At 37.5% G+C, this 24,729-nt stretch overlaps 3 protein-coding genes across 15 annotated transcripts in view; 2 read left to right on the forward strand and 1 right to left on the reverse strand.

Annotated features, from left to right (window-relative positions):
* Window positions 1–982: 982 nt before the first annotated feature.
* On the reverse strand, window positions 983–14,237 carry tm9sf5 (transmembrane 9 superfamily protein member 5). The gene is made up of 17 exons (XM_081382585.1): window positions 13,941–14,237; window positions 13,748–13,815; window positions 13,562–13,655; window positions 12,724–12,848; window positions 12,347–12,476; window positions 11,759–11,886; window positions 11,413–11,524; window positions 11,254–11,333; window positions 11,043–11,148; window positions 10,267–10,399; window positions 9,859–9,978; window positions 9,422–9,479; window positions 9,167–9,326; window positions 7,393–7,544; window positions 7,189–7,300; window positions 6,813–6,984; window positions 983–2,426 (listed from the first exon to the last, which is right to left on the reverse strand). The coding sequence occupies exons 1-17, from the start codon at window positions 14,076–14,078 to the stop codon at window positions 2,359–2,361; spliced, it is 1,956 nt and encodes a 651-aa protein (XP_081238711.1). The 5' UTR covers window positions 14,079–14,237; the 3' UTR covers window positions 983–2,358.
* Window positions 14,238–14,468: 231 nt separating this feature from the next.
* On the forward strand, window positions 14,469–20,711 carry rbmx (RNA binding motif protein X-linked). 6 transcript variants are annotated; one of them, XM_081383362.1, is made up of 11 exons: window positions 14,469–14,869; window positions 15,817–15,942; window positions 16,337–16,443; window positions 16,640–16,805; window positions 16,965–17,081; window positions 17,159–17,273; window positions 17,940–18,074; window positions 18,146–18,237; window positions 18,788–19,711; window positions 20,344–20,453; window positions 20,553–20,711. In XM_081383362.1, exons 2-9 carry the CDS (start codon window positions 15,834–15,836, stop codon window positions 19,096–19,098), a joined length of 1,152 nt encoding a protein of 383 aa, XP_081239488.1. In that variant the 5' UTR covers window positions 14,469–14,869; window positions 15,817–15,833; the 3' UTR covers window positions 19,099–19,711; window positions 20,344–20,453; window positions 20,553–20,711. The 6 variants fall into 6 exon arrangements, with proteins under 6 accessions (XP_081239488.1, XP_081239486.1, XP_081239489.1 ...); XM_081383359.1 differs by having other exon boundaries at window positions 14,773–14,869; window positions 16,956–17,081; XM_081383360.1 differs by having other exon boundaries at window positions 18,788–20,453.
* Window positions 20,712–20,926: 215 nt separating this feature from the next.
* arhgef6 (Rac/Cdc42 guanine nucleotide exchange factor (GEF) 6) overlaps window positions 20,927–24,729 on the forward strand; it is a 34,550-nt gene continuing 30,747 nt past the window's right edge. For 5 of the 8 annotated variants that reach the window (XR_014031413.1, XR_014031414.1, XM_081383365.1 and 2 more), the window contains exons 1-2: window positions 20,927–21,256; window positions 22,804–22,887. Coding sequence is in view for 3 of the 8 variants with exons in the window: in XM_081383365.1 (XP_081239491.1) it covers window positions 21,092–21,256; window positions 22,804–22,887 (249 nt within the window). In the remaining 5 variants the exon portion in view is untranslated. Of the gene's footprint in view, window positions 21,257–22,446; window positions 22,692–22,803; window positions 22,888–24,729 lie in introns of those variants that run through there. The other 3 variants (XM_081383368.1, XM_081383369.1, XM_081383370.1) reach the window with 1 other exon arrangement.

Raw genomic sequence — 24,729 nt, forward strand, 5'->3', positions numbered from 1 at the left:
GAGACAGTATAGTGTATAATATGTCTAACAAAATTAATGTTCTTTGTATACATAGATGTCAAATGTATTGCTACTTTACAATTTAAAGAAAAAGTATTCTATATGTTGTTTTGAAATGAATTTAGAATACATATGTAGAGAGATTTTTGTCTATTTTTATAAGCATACATATCAACTAAATCATTGTCACTGGAGCAAAGTTCTCTTAAATGTGAGAGTAATTACAAGCAAACTATATTATGAAATTGAAGAAACTCTTATTTATTTATTGTCCATGCATCAATAAGTGATTAATCTCGTCAACATTAGGGTATGGGTCAGTTATTCACTTTATTTCTGTTGGTATTTAAAAGATGTGTAGGGTTTCAGTATCAGTATTTTGAAGAGCATATATATATATATATATAGCATATATATATATGTGCACATTTTTAGGCCATTACATTGTTCCCACCATCCAACCATTTCTCATTACCGTAATGTAGAATAAAAATGTTAATTTAATTCAGTTTAAATTAAAATATTTATACATCATGGTAGTATTTGTTGAACTGCCTTCAATTTATGAAATGTTTTTATTTCCTTGTGATTTTTGGGTGAAATGTGACCTGAAGAGCAGCTAATGAGCTAAGGATCTCAGGGTATTTATGATGTACCTCTTGACCGGTGTGGAGAGTAAGCGCTCTTAAAGAGTGCCTCCCTAGATAAATTGTACATTGTCTCTGTGCAGTATAAGATGTTTTTATCCCCCGACACTACCAATTATATCATTTAACCACTGACATGATGTGGGATTAAATAAGATGGCTTTGCAACTGATAAAGCACTTTATGTTACTGACCACTGCAGGAAGGCACGGACATTAACCATTATTGAACACTTAGCGTGACCCTGTACGAAAATAGAACAGCTAGTGCTTCATTTCTGGCTGCTGTGTTTGGAAGTCAGCTCAATTTACCATAAATCAAACCTGCAGTTTCTTCTGCTACATCAAGTATTATTTTGAAACCAGTGAGTGCAAAAATACATATCACAGACAATATCCACCATATGTCAGTTTCCACTGATGTCTGCAGCACTTACAAAATTGTAGACAATCACTTTCAACAAATGTAACCACAGAGTCAGCTGAAGCAAGTCATCATTAATGTACTCCAACTGTAACAACAGACTGTTTTATATTTAAAAAAAAGTTGAGTAGACATTTTTGTAATGTACTTTGTGCTTTATTTTTCTTTTGTTATAACATGGTTAAGAATATTTATGTATACCTCATAAGACTTGATCAGTACATTCTGTGGGTTTTAAATTAAAGTTATTGAAAAAAAGATGTGTACGCCTGTAGTTTTTTTAAGTAATTACATTTAAATAATTTACAAAGTACAAAACCACTAAATAGCTCCCATTATTTAGATATTATTACTTGTATAAAAATGTCATCAAGCAAAATATGTGATTCTTAACCTTATCTCATTTCCTTCACTCCATAAAAAACAATTTGTCATCAAGATAAAACTATAAAAACACATGGAACAAAGTAGTTGTATTCTATTAACAACATAGTAACAATTATTACTTATATCCACCAATAGGTGACATTAGAGAGGTTACTGTGGTCTGGTTACTGTGGTTCAGTCACATTAGCGAAATTTGGAAGAGAAACTTTTTTGCCTTTACGCAAAACTCCCGATCGCACAGATTCCTATTGGAATGACTGGGTTTTGCCTGCGAAATTTCAGTGAGCAACAGTAAAATAGTCATTTTTGTGGGCAAACAAGGTCCATTATACATTATCATCAGTGTAGCGGTACATGAAGCACTGCTTACTCATAGGCTCAAACTAAGCAGTGAATTTGAGTGTTCAAAATGAAGAAACTTGAATCTGATGTGAAATTCAATATTGCTTGGTTTTCTATTAACATGACCGCATTAAGCCCACAGAATTTGACCATACAAAGGTAAATATGACCTCACCCTAATCTGTGTCCCATCTGGTCTTTCAAAACAAATTCTATACACAAAAAAATGATGATGAAATAAAGCAAAGCAAGTAAAACATTCAAAATAGAAGCATAAAAAGAACTTAATGCTTAAAGATATGGGCTTCTGCACTCAGCACAGTGGGTTTAGCTGGAATAAAGTCATAGGCAACGTGAGATAAATAAAGCACTGAAAAGGGGTCTTTGGAGTTCACATGCACACCTACTGCAGGTCATTGAATTACAAATTGAGCCACACACCAGCGGTTCAGGAAAGAAGAGTATCGTCTGATTCCTCCCTTCATTTAAATGTCTCTTCAAACTTTCACATGAAAGCTGATCTGTAAAAAGTTGATGTGTTCTCCAAAAGGTCCTTCCCTTAGTCAACTTTCAGCACACTGTAGATTTTATTTACGAACAAGTAGCAGGCGAAGAAGCCTATAGTACCTGGATGGAAGAAGAAATGTGTGAGAATTAACAAAAGAAATAGAGAACAGGACAACAAAAAGAGCTTTTCAGCACATGTACGTCATAAAATGTCCCAGACTAACTGATAGTGTACACATTATGAAACAGCACTTCTATTAAAACCACAATTGGAGTCATTTTACAAGAAAACCATCTATTAATAGTTGGGTTTCAATGCAGCAAATTATCTGACAGTCAAACTGAGCGGAGTGTGATAAAGCACAGGATTAAATCTAATCATCGCTGGGGCGGCAGTGACAGCCAATCAACAATAGGTCTGATTGAAATATTTAGCTCGGAATCTATATTTAGATGCATTTAGATACACACGATTCTCAGTCCTCCTCCTCATCCTCCACACGCTCTCACTCTATCTTCAGTTTGCTTTTGGGATCTAAAAAGTCCTGCTAGAAACAAACCATTTCGGGGAAGCGTTATTTTAAGATGTGGGACTGAGAACGTAATAGCGACTCAGTAAGCATCGTTTTACTCGTGTCTTGCATTTTCACCCCTCAAGTGCGCGTAGAAGTTGCCATAACAGCCATTGCCAGGGATCCTAAAGCATCTAGAAGAATCCATGGCAACAAATAGATTGTGGCTAATATCCACTCAGAAAACCAATGGCGGTGGTTTCCCATCATTCAAAGAAAAGCTGTGAGAATTGCTGCAATTACACTGGATAATCTGGAGTGTTTTTGTAAAGGTTCAGTGGCTTGAATACTCTTACTAATGACCTATGTGAAATGTCAAAGTACTGTCGCAGAGAAGCTTGGGGTATTTTTCAGAGTAAATCGCTTTTCTTCACGCTTGGTGAGGAAAACACATGCTACAAAGCTAGAACCTGCCATTTGGAGAGACTGAGTGGACATAAGTAAGCATATGTAGATGCTATCAACCCACAGGTGTTTATGGATGGCAGACAGCTGGCCATCGCTCGCCACCTCCGCCTCAGCATATCAATGAGGGGAAGCGACAGAGATTTGATTAAGGCCGGAGGGAGCGGCGCTACCTTTCAACAACAATGAAAGATGAGGAATATTTATACGTGTCCCAATTACCCTCTGCCTGAACACAGTATGACCCATCGGGCAGGAACAAAACAACTAGCACTGGTCACCTGCTAAACAAAAGGACCAGCAGGGAGACATACTGCAGCATCAAAACCACCAACATCATGACAATCTCTGAACATTTAAGATTGTAGGTAAAGTAAAAATTATCACACACAAAATGGAATGTCACACTGAGCACAAAAAGTATTGAATTTCAGGAACAGGATAGAAATCCTGAAGCAGATGAATGGTACTTTCCCCAATTCTGTGTGCTTAGTTTTGATGTAGTATCTTACAAGCTACTAAAAATGTTTGCTTTGCACCAATAAATAGTTGACTCATAACTATGTATAAACTATATTTACAGAAGCATCCAACCTGGAGTAACAGGTGGAATAAATATTTGGGGATATTTAATTTAATTAATCAATCAACAATACTATTGATCAGCATTACCAAACGTGGACGTTTTCCACTAGAAACAAACATTGATGTATTATTATAATTTAATACTGTGAAGCTGGTTTGATACAATCTGTATTGTGAAAAGCGCTATACACTGTAAATAAACTTGACTTGACTTGACTTAAAATGACAGACTGACTGAATTGCATCTATAAGCTCTTGTTTTGGCTGACAGACTAAAACCTTATATGATAATGTTGGCAATGGCAATTTGCATATTAAGAGAGAGAACATCATGTGAATAAATTTACTCAGTTCCCATCTTAGCTCTTCAACACCAACCTAAATGTGGCTACGCGGACGCGATAAACGCTATTTTACGCAATTTTATAAATTATTTTTTTTACTAATTAACTAAACTACCAGACAAGAAGTTTAAGGGTTGATTTGTAAAAAAGGACTACACACCTGCCCACATATATATTAAAATGTGCATACCTATGGACTGAACACGTGATGCACGACATCGGTGTTTGCGCAGAGGTTGCGTAGGTTTGCGCAGAGATAACTGATAATCGTTTGCACCTTGGAAGCTATTGCGGGAGTGCAATCTCGAGACACCAGGCACTGTTTTGTGCGGATGGGCGGCCAGAGCGCGTTGAGGGTTTTCTGTTAGAACGGTGTCGTGTTAGCGGCCCCTAAGTTAATAACTAATGATCTTCGCAACGGAAGTAAATCAATCAATCAAAACAAAAACTTTATCCTAGAGCTGTTGTAAAGCCAAAACAATCTCTGTTACTGTAATTTCCTATTATCGCTGTAAAGCTGCTTTGAAACAATTCATATTGTAAAAAGCGCTATATAAATTAAGATGACTTGACTAAATAGTGCGCCTCTGTGTCCATTGTTCCATGTTGTGCATGTCAAATAAAATCAATCATAACAAATGTCATTTCTTGTGCTTTTTTGAATCAGTATAATTTATTGATCCGAATTAATTACAAATACTGTTTCTGAATGTTATTTACATTAAAAAAAACACCTATTATGTTATTGAAGATTAAGTAGTTAAGTATTTCAATGGAATTTTTTTTTTTGTTATTTACGTGAAGCAAAAGTTAAGAATCAAGGATAAACTGAAATTTACAGCATTTAAAACTTCTTCTGCTCATATATTTGAAGGCTGCTGTTGGATCATTGGGAATAGACATCATTTTATGCGAATACACATTATTATATGGAGAGCTTATGACCTACTAGCTAAGTTCTACCTTAGGACCAAATGGTGCTAGTTAGTTACAAACTAGCTAGTAGTTACTAAGCCTCTAATGCAGTATGGACTTTGTGTTCCAATTTGAATAAGAACTTACGAAAAGCTGGTGCAACCCTACCCTGTAGAGTAAATATAGCTATAGCAATTTACTCTAAACTGGGTTAACCTGTTAAACTGATTAACCTGTCAAACTAGTTATTTGATGGAGGAGGAGAATTCAGTGAAAGCTTATTCAGTGTAGGATTGGTAAGACTGATTCACACTATTAAGTTAGCATAGACTGTAAAAAAAGATGGATTACGCATCTTCCTTGCACTATAGGAAAATTAAACCAAACAAAAAAAATAATGTTAACATCTTGCGCCGATCACATAATTTGGAGCCCAAGTCAGTAGTAATACTGAGGTGGAGCCGCACACCACATGCACAGCTGTTAATCATGATGTTACACTGTTTTTATAGCACTAAATAACTAACTAAAACCAAACTTATTGGAAAGACGAACACTTGAACATACATCAGCACGATAAGAACTACCTAAATGACAGAAACCATCTCTGGAAAAAATTATTTGAAGTGTAATTGGATTTTTTAGTTTGGCTCACATCCTTTTTCGATTCCATGAAGAGGGCGAGGTTTATGACCTATACTGCATCGAAAGGTTTTGTCTTCACTTTTCAGGACGCGTGCAGCACATTTGGTTGTGGGTCATTAGCTTGTGAGTCAAAAAACATGTGCAGTATGCTCGTTTTTGATTATAGCCAGTGAAGACAACACAACAGAAAGACTGTAAGCTAAAAGTCAGAAAAATATAATTTATTTTGCCATTTGCTGTAGATTCACTGAAAATCAGAAACACCAGTGATAAAATATAACTTTAACCTAAATAAAAAAAGTTATGACACAAATCAATGCTCTAACCAAGGGATTCCCAAACTGGTGTTCGTAAATTGATTTAATCATAAAAATATAAAATAAAAATCAATATTTTTATCTCTTCACTTTAGTAGGCCTTTATTAATCCCTTGGAGCCGTATGGCTTACTTTTATGATGGATAGATGTGCCAGGATATTTTCTCATGTAACTCTGATTGTGTTTGGCTGAAAGAAGAAAGTCATATACACCTTGAGGGTGAGTAAATTATGGGATAATTTTCATTTGGGTGAACTAACCCTTTAACTGCATGTCATGTGTTGCTAAATGATTAATAATTACTTTCAAATCTCAGGGGGTACTTCAAGTAAATATTATATATATCAAAAGAATTCGGCTTACAAGAAAGTTTGGAAATGTATATTAGGGGTGTAACGGTATGCAAAGGTGACAGGTTTTGAAGTTCGATATGTTTTCGGTACAGCAGAGGAAAACAAAACTTTTTCTTTCTTTTTCTTTCTTAAGCAGCCCTAAACCCTTACTGGACAAACTATGGCTCTGGTTTTTTTTTTTTTTTACTGTCAATACTGATGCAACACACTCTTTCTAATTCATTTTATGCTGTAAAGGGGGACAAAGATTTAAAGTGCTTTCACTTTTTGATGCAAAATATTTTAGCAAAAGTTATATGTTACTGTTACACCCATTGTATAGCAACTTATATTATTAAGGCTAAAGGAAACAGACCATCTCTCACATACCTGTGAAAATGAAGAAAATGAGCACCATGATCGAGGTGTAGCCAAAGTAGAGGATGGTGCTTGCCAACCCTATAATTTGAAGTTTTGAGTAGAAGTAATGCACTGCGTAGACAAACAGATACACTGCCGTGAAACCGCTGGTCAGGAATGATCGCCACCACCAATGATAATCCTGTCAAATAAAAAAAATAGGCTTTAAACAAAAAAGTAAAAATATACATGCATTTATTTATTTTTAAATAGCACTTCAGACGTAACGTTTAAAATGATGTTGTAGACTCTTATGAGACTGATTCATATCAGTGATGAATAAGAACCAGCCAAACATGAACCAAACAAACATTTAAAAGATGCCATGATCAGTGTTCAATCTCACCTCTGCACATAAATGGAAGTAGCAGAGCAGAACAGTGGCCTCAGAGCAGGTAATGAGTAGGATGATGAAGACCAGGAAGAGGAAGCCAAACATGTAATACATCTGATGAGACCTGCAGAGAAACATTTCAATTAGTTAATGTTAGGGACAAAACATAAGTTCTGGCATCAACTCATTTCAGCATGATATGATTTCAAACTATACCAAATGCTATTGAGGATGAAGAAGAGCTGGATGAAGATGCAGCCGAAGGGCAGGATGCCACCCATGATGATGCCTGGCACAGGTTTGGTGAAGAATGACTGCTGAGGAATTTGGCGTGGGATCTGGTTTGTTCTCACAGGAGGCTCGATGCCCTGTTAAAACAGGAAAATAAAAACACCCACAATCATGATATCGTGCATGACAGTGTGCCAGAAGAAAAGCTCACACAGATGGGAACTGCAATAGCAGCTGATTCAAATGTTTAGAAATACATAAATAGGCAAGCATAAGTATCAAAACCTGTGAGCCTATTATTAAATGTAATTTTTTTTGTATCCGCAAGTGTGGAATCAGCACCTGTCAGAATGCCAGGAATTAGAATTGTTCTCTGTTGAAAAGCCCTTACTCCTGTTTAACACGGGATCAGTTTGCAGTACGTATTTTATTACGTATTTCACATAAGATGTGTTTGCAGTGCACTACTGAGCCGTGGCTTTAAACACAATAAATATAAAAAAAACTTAATACTTAATTCATTATTTCTATATAGATTTATATATTAAGATATAAGAAGATATTAAGATATTAAGAAGTCTTACGAGTCATACAATGCTGTATGTTTTTCCCATCTCGATGATTAGATGTCATACATTGTGTAGCCTTCTTGTTCCAAGTGTAGTTCTCAGACAACCAGATATACTTTAAGTACCGTATTGTTACAAATATAAGACAACGTTTTTTCCTTGAAAATACATCTGAAAAAGTGGGGCCATTTCGGGGAAGTTGGCAGGGGGGGAGTGTTGGTGCGTAGCCGAGGGAAGAAATGAAGGGCTGCCCATAACCACAGCTAGCTGAAGGCACTGGATATCACCAAAGAGCTGAACATACACACACGCGAGGCCCGTTATTTCTTGTTTCGGCTACGAAGCCGAAATTTCTACGAAGTGGCCGCTTTGATGCAGCATAAGAATGATGCGGCGTAATGGGTTAGCATTACGCCACAGAACAAATATTGCCCAGCACTTGGCCTCCGACTTTAGTGAGAAACTGCTGTCTTTTCAGCGCTATGTGATCGGCCTAAAGAAAAAAACATTCATATCCCTTGGTTCAGATAGGAAATGTAGATCAAACACTTGTGTTTTTTGACATCCCAAAATCTGTCACTGTATATAAAAAAGGTGAAATATCAGTCATTGTGAAATCTACTGAAATGAGAACTACAGGCAATTTTTATGATACGCTATAGTGTTTATTTTTAAATGTGATTGTTGGTACATTTTACCAGTATTTACCATACTTTCAATCTAAAAATTAACATTAAAATATGGAAAATATGCAATTATAATTTTAATATATTAGGGTCGTCTTATATTCGGAACAATAATTCTAATACTTTAGATATAATTTTGACTGCATTAATTATTTTTGCAACTCCTGGTAAGTGCTTTTCTATGCTTTACCCCAAGCTTAAAGGAATTATATGCATATATGGTAAAAATTACAACATTTTCCTGTCAATCATTGTTCATTTTGACCATGAACAATGCACTATTATGCACTTTAATTCAGCAAAAATTGACTCGTGCAGAAACGTTTGTTGTACTGCTGTACCGCACTGTTCCTGCAACGCACTGTTGACGTGCCAGACTTGAAGTGTGAATGCTCTAACCTCTTAACATGGGCACTGAAAAAAAAATACGCATACGCACTGCAAGCGGGTCATGTGTGAAACAGGCATCAAGAACAATTGGTCTGTTCAAGAAGGCATACTCACTGGTTTTTTAAAGCCGAAGTATGCACCCACAAAAGTGAGAGGAACAGAGATGCCAAACCACAGCGCCAGGATTGCCACGAGTGTACCAAAGGGAACAGCAGCAGAGGAGCCCTCTACCCACAGGATCAGATTCATCAGGAAAAAGTCCACAAACACAATCCTGCAAAAACACAAGCCACGTCTTTGAAACTGTATACTGACATAAATCATATTATTTCTGTTCTCGGGAAATGAAGATGTAAATATTATTCATACCCAGGACACAAAAGGGCTGTGAGAAGGACATTGGTTTTCCATTTTTCACCACCGAAAGCTGATGATACAGAGGGAATTGATTGGAAAAGTAAGCAACCAAGATGAATATTTGGCATTTTTAATGTGGACTCACTAAACTTTCCCCTCACTTAAAATGCAGAAATGAATAGAACCATAAAACAATAGTACGTGTTGGAGCCATTTGTTGTAAAGTTTTTCTTGGCCACTGAGTGGCACTGTGACAGAGTATAATTGTAGCACAGGTGTAACAGGAAGAAGTGTGAGCGTTGGTTATTGAGAAGAACTGTGTCTACAAGGTATGCACTCTGTTTATACGCTTTCTAAAACTTGCTCAAATATCACCTCTTTAGATCTTCATAATGACTTCCAGAAGAAAATGAGATAAAACAAGATTTTCCACTGCAATATTTCCTTACTCTTATACAGTCTGGCAGACACATATCCAGCAGGTGTGCCAAGCAAAACCCACAACACCACCGAACAGGTCATGAGAGCCCCTCTGTTGGCTGGAGACAGGAAGCCCAGACAGGCCAAGACTAAAGGGAAAAACAGAATTGTCACTTTTTTTCATTTAATTCTATTAAAACTAATGTGAAATAACATGCTCCCAAAATGTGTAAAACCAATTGTTCAACAATGTCTATTGAGCATAAATAATCTAATTAAAAATGTGAGAAAACTGAGGAAAGTTCACAATGTTGGTATTTTCATGATGCACTAAAATATTCAACTGTTCTCACGGATCTAGAGAAGCAACCCTTAAAAGTTAATTTGTACAATACAAAAATCTGCAGTACTTTTAATTCTGTTCCAGATGCACTTACAAAGGGTGATGAAGGTCATGATGAAGATCTGAGTGCCCTGTCCGAGGAAGACAGACAGAAGCATGCCCATCTTGGGTGGCCTAAACACATCACCATGAACCTGCTTCCAGCCAGACTCCTCCTGGGCCTCCTCCTGCAGGAGATATGACATCTCAATATGATCTCACATGACTATCATCAGATAAACCATTTTGGCCAGAACACACTCATTTAAATTCTCAACACAACAGATGGTATATGTGACATATGTTTTATCAGTGTCATTATCTATTCACTGCAAAACAGCTTCCTTCAAATTTTTTTTTTTAACCTTGATTGGTGAGTATGGTATTGTACAATTACACTTACACTATGGTTTTACCATACAAAGTAAGTTCCCAGAAGCCAAACAATTACCCAATCATAATCACCAGTGACATAAGCAAACATAAGCTAATACGCTTACATAGGTAAAGTTTGCAGCTGGAGGGATCTTAACCCAGTCTGCCTGTGAATGTCACAACAGAGGATTCATTGACTGGATGTATTCTTTTGGTTATTAATATGAGAAAAATAATAAACACTAAAATTGTCAGTCAATATATGCTTGAAGATTAGGATCTATGACCCATGAAAATGTGACAATTATAACTCAAATAAAATACAATATATAACAGGAAGTTTGATGCGGGAGTGTCAGCTCTGTTGACACAAGAGACTAGTGACGTAACGGAGTCATTCATTTCTTCTGTTATCTAGAAAACAGTTGGAAGGAGAACAAAGTAAATTCAAGCTACCTGGTCCATCTGGTTGTACCGGGCAATATCCTTGTGCAATGTTCTAAGCATGATCATGGCCACCATACCAGACAGGAAGAGCACAATAACCAAAGAGTTCATGATGCTGAAAAAAATTAACATGAAAGCCATTAGTATGTATGGAAATATAGATATAAGAGCTTATTCTTGATATTATGTATTTTCAACCAGCTTGGCTTTCTGTGCTCACCTGAACCACTGGATGTTGCTGTGAGGCATGGAAACCAAAATGTAATCCCATCGAGAAGCCCACTTAATTTCATTATTTTGCTAAAAAAGAAGAAATAAGCTCTATCACACAGAGTTCTTCCCAACCATCTCCATATACTGTCTCCATAAACAAGCTTACCTTAAATTTAACTGAATAGGTGTAGGTCACTTTGATACTACTGCTGGAATCTACTGGAATGTCCATGGGAGCGCCTTCACATGTTGGTTTCTCATCATTAGCATGCTTGATGCTGTTCAACAGACAAATATATATGTAATGATCTAAACTTCTAATCCATGTGCATTTCAGAAAATTTTACTTGGTTTTCTCATTGATGTCACAGATGTTGCTATGCCTAACTTCAAAGCATTTTTTGCTGAAACTGGTCACATGGGCCCACAGAAAGTAGAGAAAGACCTTACATTAGGTTAAGGACGCTACCTAAAGTGAAGTTAGTTACAGAAAGTTAGTCGCTAAATCAGACCTCTTAGGTTCCAGCGTAGCCGCCACAAGTCGAGCACCCATCCCAGTCGTTTCATCTTCACTGTGGTAATATATGGTGATGTCCACATGGTTGAAAACATAATAAGTGTTCTTCCTGTTGAAATCAGCCTAAAGGAGTGGATCAAAATCACAAAGCATCAAAATGGCATCTCTATACTTCTCTTGCTAAATCTTTTAGTGACTTATAAAGTTATTTTGAAATTGTTGATATTTCTTTAACCAGCTTAATATTTCCTCTGTGTCAGTGTTCTATTTCTGGTAACGTATTCTAATGTTATAAAAGATTTAACTTAATTAACGTTTAGACTTAAAATTATACATATAGTATAGTTTTAATTAAATTCAGTGTTGGGGAAAGTTACTTTTAAAACTAATGCATTACAATATTGCATTACACCCTTAAAAAAGTAACTAATTGCATTACCGGTACTTAGTTACTTTGTATGGAAAGTAATGCATTACGTTACTTTTGCTTTACTTTTTTAACGTGGGCTGACCTTTGAGACTGTTTGTTTTTTAATAAACGCTATCTCACAAATCAAGTGGTGATAAACAGTCTCTCTCTCACATTGATAACACAGGCATCCTTTGGGTTTCCGTCTTGGTTTACTAGACATCCAATGGGAAATCCTGGGTTGCAGACTTTCTGATTGTCTTCCACCAAATAACACCATGTTACAGGCATGTTGTCAACAATCCTGTAAAACAAACAAAAAAAAGTTGAAGAATAAACCAAACCACTAATCTGTTATGTCATGTGCAACCATTAGGCCTATAAACTCAGTAAAGGATAAAATGCCAAACCCTACGATGACAGATATGTATTGTGTCTTTTCTAAAAGTTTGAGCATTGCATCTTGCTTATGCTAGTAACTGATAAAGCAAGATGACAACTTCCACAATGCTACCACACCTACTGTTGGCAAGGCATCCATGTAGACTTACCAGTGGTGCTGGTAATTCAGCTCCATTCCTCGCTTTAGAAAGTCCAACTTTAACTTGTCTTCTTCTGTACTTTCATACGATATGGTGCAGACTTTCTCACATGCCTTGTCAGCCTTAAATGAAAACTAAGAGAAACATTTCTAAAATCAATATCTGAAGGATCCATCCATTATCCATCCAGAGAAGCATACAATACTGGAGTTTCAAACAGGAATACACTGTCTAAATACCAACATAATTATATGACGATAATATACAAAAAAAGTCAAACAAAACACAAAGGGTGAAAAGTGTGCGCGTGTCAGTTACAGCCTCATCTAGTAAAACTTGACAAACAAGATGCCAGGTTTCCAAAAGCAGGGTGTATAATCTTTCAAATGTCAGTGCACTGAAGTCAGCATAAAATGTAAGTTGTGATAGTCTTTTATTCCCTGTTGTGTGAAAACGTGAAACAGCTTCTTGAACAAGAAAAAAAAAAAAAAAGAGTAGGGCAGGACTTGATTTTGTCCATCGGCAATTGATTGAATTGTTCTAGTTTGCTATTGCTATAATCACATGTGAGTGTCGAAAAACACTTCTTTAGAGAAGAGATGTCATTGCAAGTGGGAGGGGAAGTGATTTAAATGAAAGATTACAAAGGCAAATTAATTTTTTAAAAATGTGTGGGACAAATCATTTATAATAAAAACTGCAATATTCCACAAAAAAAAATAAGAAGTGTCCATTTTGATTTCATTGTGATATTAAAGACAACTTCAACGAATAAGGTAAATACAATTTTACAAATCTAAAATAAAAAAACAAAACAATATCTTGTAAGGTGATGTCTATACTATACCTTGTAAGGTGATGTCTCTATTCTTTCTCCAAACAACACCTGCCCAAGGTTCTCTGAGGGCCTTCTTTCATCCTTGTCTTTGCAAAAGTTAAACCTAAAGCAAAAAGTATGCCCTCACTGATCAGTGCTTGTAACGAAATGCATGTAGATATAATGAAGCTTATATTAAAGGTCAAGCATACTTACGCATCATATTCGTAAGGCAGGACTGATTCCACAGAGTCCAGTCTATTCACAAAGAGCTGTATCTCAGTCTGTGGGAATGACAGCAGGGGAGAGGGGTCAAGGGGACAGCTGACTATGCTGTCTAAACATTTGTTATGTGCCAACTGTCTGTACATAATCATACGATAACAAATATAGGACAATAAAAGCTCACCTGACATTCCCCCTCATCTCCATTCGAGTTTTTCTCGCAAAAACTGACTGGCGCTAAACCCGGAAGGTAGAATCCAACGCTTGAGCTGACTAGAGTTAAACTCAGCAAAAAAACAAAACTCGGATTTAAAGACTTCATCTTTCAAACCAGCGTCCTGCGAGGTTTCCGGTTTACTCTGCTGGAGAAAACCATAAAACTAACCGGCGATAATTCACACAGAAAATCACCAAGACAACGAGCTCGCAGCTACTACTGCTACTGACTCAAGAAAGATTTGTATTAGAGTGTCACTTCCTTACTGTGCACATAACTCCGCCCCCTCATGACTCCTCCTCCAATCCCTCTACACCATTGATCCATGAAACATCTGGATTAATGACAGCTGTTTTTTTAATTAATATATTTATACGATCAATATTTTGTAATTAATTGAATAGTTTTTAATTGTAATTTTATTAAATTATAAATATGTTATAATATATGTATCTACTTTATTCATTTATTCATGAATTTATTCATTTTGCTTTTAGTGTTTGGCTGGTCATATGATGTCGTGTCTGCCCGTGAGGCGACCCGCTTCATGTACACAACAGTTTTTGTTTAGCTTCAGATATTACTCTTACACCATTTTAAATATATATTTAAAACGCTATTTATTTCTTTGTGTAAAATTCATCAGTGAGAGCAACTTTAATCTATATGACTGGCTTTCGCTATGACCAGAGAATGTCTAATCCGTAGACGGGCTCTGCTATGACTAAAATAAGAACAGTTTGCAAGCATGACAATAGAGGGCGCGAGAGACTTTTAACCCGTTAAGTTCCTCCCTCTTACCGTAGAGTAAGTGGCTGCACTGTGGGCGGGTCGAAACCACACATTAGACACATATAAACCAGTAGACGCTTTTGTTTCTGCCTATTGATCCTGAGGTGAGTAAATGAATCGTTCAAATATAGTCGTAATGCTTATATTTATGGTTTATTGATAGATGGTAATTTTATCGTGCACGTTCAGTTAAATGAGCTTAGCCTGATAGGATAGGTCTATATATTTAGCAGATGTGATGGTAACTGAAAATGGCCTCATGTAGATGGCTGACGGCAAGATGTTTTTTTAAACGCACATTTTGAATCGCCATTTTGAACTTGGAAAAATTAGCGTTATTCTCTCATATATTTTAATCTATAATTAGATTATTAGTGAGTGTTTATTGTGACTATATGATATTCTTCATCAAACATGTGTTGCAAGTTAGCCATATGGCCTGAAGAGGTCTCAGCCTGCTGGAGCTGCCAGTTGCCTTGTAATTTTTAGCGTCCGCCATTTTGTGAAGCATGCTTTAAAAATGTGTATGTAAATGCCATGCAAAATGTTCGACCGAAACGTTTAGTATCTTCTAAAACTTTTTGATAACGGTTCGTAGTGTTTTGCACGTGATCCGAAGCAACTACTGTTAGCAAGGCAGGGCCTATCGGCTAATGGTTGCTGAGTTAACCATCTACGCCAGAGAGAATGATTAAATCAAACGCTATTCTATCGTCAAATAGCTGTTCCAAATCCATTAACCGGTAACGTTATAGCAACACGTAAGTTACTGACATTTTTTCCATTGTTTTCTGCTACTATGCATGTATTACTGTTTAAATAAAAAATAAATCAAATAAAAATTGCTCTCCCACTTGGTCAGGTTGGTCTCTTTGCTGGTTTTATTAGTTACTGATTAGTGAACTGATTAGTTACTAACTAACAAGGCACTTATTGGTTAGCCAGGGAGACCAGCTTATGCCGTTTTTAAGCTTTTTTTTTTTTTTTTTTTTTTATAAACGAGATGTACTGAACTGTTCTCTTGTAATGCAGAAATGTCTCTCCTTTTTAGTGGCAACAGTGGGAAATATGGCAGAGGCAGACCGACCAGGAAAGCTGTTCATTGGTGGCCTGAACACAGAAACTAGCGAGAAGGTCCTTGAAGCATATTTCAGCAAATTTGGCCGAATAGATGAAGGTAATAGTAGTTTTGTATGATCTAAATTACTTAATAGAAACGTAATTTTGCTATGCAAGTTTATTTATTGAAATTTGTATTAATTTGGGTTGCAGTCATGAGCTAAAAATGTTAAAGGGCTAGTTCACACAAAAATGAAAGTTGTCATACTCATCCTCATGTCATTCCAAAGCCATAACTTTCAGACACAATCTGTGGATTAAACCACTGGATTCATATGGGCTTCTTACAATCTCTTAATGAACACTTTGAGCTGTGAGAATGGGATTTTCATGGGTATGGAATGACATGAGTGTGCAATTGATGACAATTTTCATTTTTGTGTTAACTATGCCTTCAATTAAGCGTTTAGTGGCAAGTATGACCATATTTTTCTACCCCTTGTCCTTTGTAGTTCTGTTGATGAAGGATCGCGAAACAAACAAATCTAGAGGTTTCGCGTTTGTAACTTTTGAAAATCCTGGTGACGCTAAAGATGCTGCAAGGGAAATGAATGGAAAGGTGAGTAATGGTGTGAACGTCACATTTGTAAGCTGTGATGATGGTTTGTGGTAGTGATCATCTTGAACTGATGTAGTCCACAATTGTCCTCTAAGAAGTTCTGAGCTTACATAATAGATGTGCACATTTGCTTTTCAATGAGCTTGTATATTTAAAAGCAATAGTTTCCTAAACTTCTGTTACTTGTGTTTCCAAGCCCCTTGACGGAAAACCTATTAAAGTGGAACAGGCCACAAAACCTCAGTTTGAGTCTTCAGGACGCCGTGGTCCACCACCAGTTCATCCACGGAGTCGTGGCTCTGCCAGAGGTCCGCGAGGGTCCAGAGGAGCACCAAGTGGAATGCGGGGACCACCAAGCAGAGGTACCATTCAGAACATTACCTTTTTTTAAAAAAAAATTTTTTCGCAGTGATGACACTCTTTTGATGATCTATTTGAACTGATTGTCTTCTAAGAAGTTCTGAGCCTACACTTAAAACATACTTGCTGCCAAAAATATTACCATAACGTAGGGATTGTAGAACCCTTTTTTAAAGGCATGTCTTCAAGAGGGCCACCACCACTGAAGAGAGGCCCCCCAGTGCGGAACGGAGGACCCCCACCCAAGAGATCTGCACTATCTGGGCCAATGGGCAGACGTGAGTTTGCTCAACACAGTTTTGTGCTCTTTTTATCATTTGAACCATAGTCATTTATTTCTCAATGTATTTAACAGCGCCATTGTCCAGAGACAGGGACCCATATGGCCCCCCTCCTCGCAGAGATTCTCTAATGTCACGGCGGGATGATGGTCCTCCACCTCGTGATGACCACTACAGTAGTAAAGACAGGTGAGATGTAAAAGCATGAATAATTCAGGGCTGCTACAAGTTAGACTCTCTCCCTTTTTTTTTTCTTTTTTTTTGGGACTGGCAATTTATCAAGTCAGTTACAAGTATATTGGTCTAATTTGGATCTGAAAAAATAAGACTTATTATTCATAAGACTGAATATGCGTCTTCAGACAAATAAGACTGATTGCCCCTTGGCAAACTGTTAAGTCAGACTAGATGTGCATCCCAATATGTGGATTTGTGCACTATGCTGTGCTTTCATTGTAGTATAAATAGTGCAAGTAGTGTTCACTGTAAAAATTCTACAATGAAAAAGTGCACTTCAAATAGCTGGATAATGCTCTTAACCAAAAAAAAAATCTAAGTGTGGACACTTTGTGCACTCAACTCTCGCAGCTTTCCTTATGTAGCTGAGTGTGAGGGGCTGGTCTATGTTAAGTGACAGAATTAAAAATCATTTTCATTATTTAAAAGGATTTGAGGAAACTTTATAAAGAAAATTGGCCACTAAATTAAAATATTTATACAATAAAATTTGACTAGGAAAAACAGAGTAAAGTACAAAAAAATAAAATCTAATTCAAAATATTAACTACTACTATAACATTTGTGATGGTCTGTGTTGCCATATACAGTGACACTCAAGCTGTTCGTATTTTGCAGTTATTCCAGCCGTGACTACATGAGTTCAAGGGACAGTCGAGACTACGCTCCGGCACCACGTGATTACCCATACCGGGAGTATTCAAGCCATTCCAGTTCTAGAGATGACTATGGCTCAGGATCCAGAGGTTACAGGTGTGTTGACATCTATTGTCGGATGTATCTGATGGCAGTTTGAGAATCCAGCCTAATGTTTTGTTTCTTAGTGATCGCGATGGCTATGGTGGAGGACGAGAGCCCCGGGGTTACATGGAACGGCCCAGTACAGGCTCCTATAGAGACCCTTACGACGGTTACGGTAAGATTAAACCTTTAGTGTGGTGAAAAGGGTTAAGGGGCTTCACTCAAACCGCCTGTTTTGGGCCTGGAAAGGGCTGCCTCGTGTGATTGCCAAAAAGTGGAAACATCAAACGCGGCATCTTTTCATCGTGAGAGTTCCAACCAAAATCGCACCAACAAGGATTCTCTTGCAAGCTGTTTTTTGCCCCCCAAAAGTTTGAGTCGTTCCAGTAGCTCTGTCCGAACAACCAAGAGAGATGCAGTACTCAAACTACAATCTATCTGGAATTCAATCCAAACCAAGGAAAGTGCATTTACTCAACAATGACGTGTCAAAGGCCTCTGAGTGGTCAATTGTCTACACTTCAGTTGGGTAGTTCAGTTATCTAGGCTTAAGTAGTCCCTCCCAGAATCTGAGATCCAAATTTGTTCTAGCCCCATTTGGAAAGTTTCTAACATTTGAGCTAGACATGATGCAGATTTAGGGAAATGGGCACTTGACAACGCAGTATCATGCAAAAAATGTTTAAGTAAAATTTTGCCAATTACATGACCCATTGACCCTGCAGGTAACTCACGCAGCGCCCCACCCTCAAGGGGTCCCCCTCCATCCTACAGTGGGAGTGGCGGAAGCAGTCGTTACGACGACTATGGCAGCAGTTCCCGGGATGGATATGGCAGTCGTGACAGTTATCCCAGCAGTCGGAGTGACCCGTACTCCACTAATCGTGGTGACCGACCGGGTAGGCAGGAGCGGGGACCGCCCCCTCTTGAAAGAGGCTATCCTCGTGAATACAGCAGCTCGAGCCGTGGGGCACCTCGGGGTGCTGGCCGCGGCGGCGGTCGGGCAGATAGAGGAATGGCCCGGAGCCGATACTGAGAAAAGGGGGGAAGGGAGAAATGGTTTCTCGTTGAGACTTTCAAAAGACTTTAAGATTCAAAGGAGCGCCCTTTTAAACTCTGGACTTCAAGCTTCAGTTTAAAGCTGTACACAAACTTGTGGAGGTTTTTTTTGTCCTTTTTAAATGCAAAGTTTATTTTCCCTTGCCCACATCCCATTTAATGGTACCGTTGCAAATCTAAGTGTGTTCTTTTTGTATACTAGTGATTTGTTAAACCTGCAATGCCCTAGCATATGGCTTTCATTTACCAATAAAGTGTTTTTAATCAAAGATCTTGAGCAACACTATTCAAGAGAATGAGAAACTATGAAGTGTAAATATCTATTCACCTCTTCAGTTTTCCATGGTGAGCACCCCCAAATGCCACTTAATATAGATGCAATGCAGAATATTCATGTAGGCATGATTGTTCACATTGTTGAGGAATGGACAAATGTCACCTTTTTCCAAACTCTATGGGTGTAGTTTTCCTCAGTGCAAATGGATCCTTCATCACAAAGCCTAAACATTGACGTCTTGCATCGACCAATCCAAAGACAACCAAAATGCAAGAAACAATTCAGCACCACAGATAAAACCTGTCAACAGCTGGTAAGCAAAGCAAACCCTTTTGTTCTGGTATAAGTCAAGTCTCTGGTGTTATTTTGCAGCCTGAAGGTTAGTGTAATTTTAGTCAAACATCGTCTTGATTGCCCTGGCTTTTTCAAATGCAATCTGAAACGCTGTTTCCAACATTAACAAAACCTCGTCTCTGCCTTCAAAGGAGTCTGATCCCTCCCCCAACCACTGGATCGCTGAGTTTAGGAGGTCTTAGTCTCAGAAAAATCAGTCAATTCTGTTGCACTAAGGAGAATGTCTGGATTTTTTTTTTTTTTTTTTTTTTTTTTGCCCCTTTCAAATGAGAAATGGCCTTTTTTCTTTTTAAGGATATTAAGATGAATCTTCTCAATGGATCTGTCCCTACAGTCAAATATAAACCACATAGCTGCAAAACCTCTTGAAACTTCCCAGTGGAACGCTTTTGAAATTGTAAATTCACTTAGTGTTAACAAAGCCAGAACCGCTTGCAAGCATGCAGATTCTAACAAAGGAAACCACGTGGAGAAAGACAGCACCCTATCAACAAGCCTGGAAAACCTTTCAGATTGGGTCATTATTTTTAAGAATATTTGTCCCTTATGCTGAGCTACAACAGTTTGCTGATGGTAACTCTCTTGTTGCAGGGTGAATGGAGGAAAGGGAGTTTGATGGTAATGCATACATGATGAATAATCATTGCTGATCAGGACCTGTTGTCATTGTGGATGATCCATAAGCCTTTCTGAAGATGCAGGTATGTTAAAGACCTTAAACCCTACAAATTGATGTTTTACATCTTCGTACATTTAATTACTATTATTATTATTCATTTTATTTTATTTTCTCCACCTAGATCCAGAATATCCAGAAGTGTTCTTTGGAGGCTGCTGATCGTTGAGACTGACGTTTAGATGAGTCGTGGAGTACTACAGATGAATTGCATTAACCCCCCAATAAGCAATCATTTGAGTTGATTTTTTTTTTTTCCCAATAAACAATCTTTGAGTTGAAATGAATGTATTACTTGTCTGTTTCTTAATAAATTCTGACTATAATAGTGGTGTATTGGTATGTCAGTTCACCCATACTACATATAGGCCTACAGGCCAATTTAATCAAGAAACAAAACAAAAATAAGTTGAGCCAAATGGAAAATTCTTGTGACATTTTAAAGTAATAACAGTTCCCTTTGTGTCACTGAAATGTCAAAGAGCCTTTATGTTAGTTATATAGCAGACGTCCACTGGAGAACTAAGTGGCGAGGCTGAATGGTCGTTGTAACATACAGAAAAAGCAGAAGCGCGACGGATGTGGGTAGCATCTCAACACAAATAGTGAGAGCCGGCGCACCAAGGGTGCAGCAAAATCTGAAAGGCCCATTGAGCCTAAACTATGAACCCCGAGGAGCAGACTGTTACGTGGCTAATAACATTAGGCGTGCTTAATTCACCCAAAAAGAATATCGCTGATCCTGAGGAATTTCTGAAAACATCTCTCAGAGATGGGGTCGTCTTGTGTAAGCTTATGGAGCGACTGCTGCCTGGAGCCATCTTAAAGGTAATTTATAATATGCACATGTATGTTTCTTTGATCAAACAGTCGTAAACATTAGTTGATTGTATATAATTTAATGCAACCGCAGCAAATACAGCCATGCGGAACTGTCGGTGCACGATGCCTAATGCCAAGACGCTTAGTGTTACAAGTGACACTTTGAGATGCACTATATTTTTCATAGATACAATACGTTTTTTTGTTTGTTTTTTTAAATAAAAAAAGTACGCGATGAATGTTTATTTAACTGTAGGTTTATTCAGGGCGCACAATTTAAGCGAGATACAATCCGACTTCCTGTTACATGAGAAATTGTTCCGCATTATCGCATTCTCAAAAACGAAGTCCTTGTCAATCTTCACTTTTGTATAAAATGCCAAGGACATTTGTAAAGCAATTTTCTTCTTTGTAAAAGCCGTTTAACTGTGTCAGTAAGATCTCAGATTATTGAATGTCTTTCTGTAGCAGCTATTCCTCTGCTGCTAACAAGTACCAAATTCAACTCCCCCTTTTTACTCATTTCACACAGGATCGTTATTAATTAAATAGCCTACGGTATATATTTTGATTTCTGCTGAATAAAGTTCGTTAAAAATCGTTTTGGTTTAAACTATGAATTCGTGTTTCGATACAGGGACATTATAACGAATGTGCTGATCAATACAACTTGACAGATAAAAGTTTCTCTTTTTTTAATAAAGGGCCCATTATAGGTTTTGTTGGTTCGTGTCTTCATCCCTTCTTTTCTTTTTAGCATATCTATGTGCCATACCGCTTTACTGATTTTACACGACGCTGTCAAACAATATTTTCAGTTTGAATTTCCCAAAAATTCGTAAACGAATTGTTCTTTGGAGTCGGATCTTTTTAATGATTTGGTTAAGCCTGTTCGCGAAACGTGACTGAACGATTCGTTAAAAAAAAACTTTTCAGCTAAGCTTTCACGTAAATTAATTAGTGTAGTGTTCATCCAAATTATTTGAGCTGCCACCACATGAAACTGCAATACAAAATGTTATGGCCTTATTTGTAAATTTCGTGTAGCCCATAATGGTCAATGCGCAAAAGAATTGGATTTGGAGCCGGTTCTTTGAAACGAACTGTTTGAAAGAATCGATTCGATGAAATGAGTCGGATTTACCATCACTAGTAAGCGGTCCAAGTAGAATCTTGCTGAGCAAACATCGTCACTTCCTCCAAAATATATTTTCCTGGTGCGACAGGGCCCAATGAGATCTAGCAGATGTGTGTGTGTGTGTGTGTGTGTGTGTGTGTGTGTGTGTGTGTGTGTGTGTGTGTGTGTGTGTGTGTGTGTGTGTGTGTGTGTGTGTATACTATGGCGAAGCTCACGCAAAGAAATAGTAACAGTATACTGAACGCCAAATAAATTTAGCATGCGATACATGGCAGTAGTAGCTGGGTACAATGTGGCTCATAGGTTAGGCTGACATTCACTTCCAAAACGAAATCTTGTTGTTCTCTCTTTGCTTTGCAGTGTGGTCGAAGCAAAGTTGAGATTATTTACATCCTCATTCTTTCATTGGTTACAGTATTCAACTGAACCCAGATGCGAAGCGGCCTGCATTGCAAACATTCGGGAGTTTCTAAAAGGATGCCAGTCTCTAAAGGTTGAGGTAGGATACTTTTTCTCTACTTTATTGTGTTTTGTATCACCCGAATGCCTTTGAGAAACACAGCTGAGTGTTTATAAAATATGCGACCCCTGGGCTGAGGATCTACTCTTTTAGATCACAAATAAACAAAATCAGTTCTGGAATGTATGTGCATGAAAATACATTTCAGATTAAAGCTTTGCCTATAAGCATTGCTTTTATGAAGGAATGATTTACTTAACAGAGTCTTAATAGTTTATATTTAATAATTTATATTGTTATCTAGAGTACTTCTCTCTTCTGCCCATCTAATTAAGTTTAGCTCTCCCTGAGGACAGACAAATAAATAGCAGGGTTTTGTTTTGGTTTTGCACATGTGATCATAAAATATGCCAGTAAACAAGATTGCTCATGATACTAGCTCTTTTACATGTGCATTTCATTTATTATGGTTATTATGGTCTTGAGCTGCAGCAACATTACAGGCGTCTCTTAGGAAGATGGTCAGGAATTATACCCATCACAGTAAACAATGTCAATCTGCAATGTCTATTATTGACACAAACACATAGCCAGACTTTGATGCCACACCCTCTGCATTGATAGTGTTCCTGTACTAAAACTGTGACCATAATGGGGTTATTGACTGATAAACTTTACATATAAACGAGTAACTTGGCACAAATGAGTCATGTTCACCACATGTGCAATGTTAGTTATGACTTTGTTAAAGTACCCCTGCAGTCAATAATTTTATCCCTTAATCTTTGATAATCAAAATGGCATATTTAAACACTTTTTTCCCTGTGAAAATAATTTGTTCATGCCTTAAAATAGCTTGAATGTACTGTAAAAAAGATTGATAGCGCATCTCCTCTTCATTTAACTGTAGAAAAATATCCCAGTAACAGTCATTGCCGATTACTTCGTTCGGAGCCCGAGTCTGCGCAGTAGTGATCCTGTGGTAGAGCCACGGAATCCAGGTCCCGCCCACACTCGCAATCAGTGTGTCAATCATGATGTTACACCCTGTTTTTTCATTGCATCAAATAACTAACTAAAACCAAATGCTTATTGGGAAAACAAACACTTGAATATACGTCTATGTGATAAGAATGACAGAAATTATCTTTGGAAAAAAATAATTTGAGGTGTAATTGGATTTTTTAGTTTGGCTAACGTCCCATTCGATTACATGAGAGGGTGAGGTTTTTGACCTATACTGCAGCCAGCCACCAGGGGTGATTGAAAGGAAACCCCTCATGAATATGCAAATTAGTCTCCGCCTTCACTCTATCAAATCAGCTCAGACTACCTGATCCACTCGGTCAAATGTAGTAAATGCTACACAATGGCAAGTGGAAATATTTGTTTTCAGCCATATATGACCAAATAGGCCTATAACCGGAAACCGATTCAGAAGAAGAGGAGGAACGAATTATACAGGGTTGTCTACAAGTCGATGTATCAGTAATGCGGTTTATATATCGCATTTTGTAACGTTTTATGTAATGTCTCTGAACTATCCAAAGATTAGTGATAGACTGATGTTTTTTTTTTTTTTTTTTTCAGTAGTCGATACAGATGTGTGATTTGCCCTATTACAGATTAGTGCGAGCAAATAAGATACACGTATTTAAATGTAAACAAACACTTTTTTGCACGAAATTTACGTACAGAAAATGTGGGCTATGCACGGACAATGCTCTCTGCAAATTTTGGGACTGAACACTATTAACCGATGAACGAACAATGGGTCTCATTCATGAAACAGGAGCAGAACGAATTTTTGTGTAAATCGTGTGTAAAGTGGTTCTGACGTAAATTTTCGGATTCATTAAAATGTTCGTATTTTCCAAATGT

This window comes from Scardinius erythrophthalmus, assembly GCF_964197995.2.
Source record: "Scardinius erythrophthalmus genome assembly, chromosome: 13".
NCBI classification, from domain to species: domain Eukaryota; kingdom Metazoa; phylum Chordata; class Actinopteri; order Cypriniformes; family Leuciscidae; genus Scardinius; species Scardinius erythrophthalmus.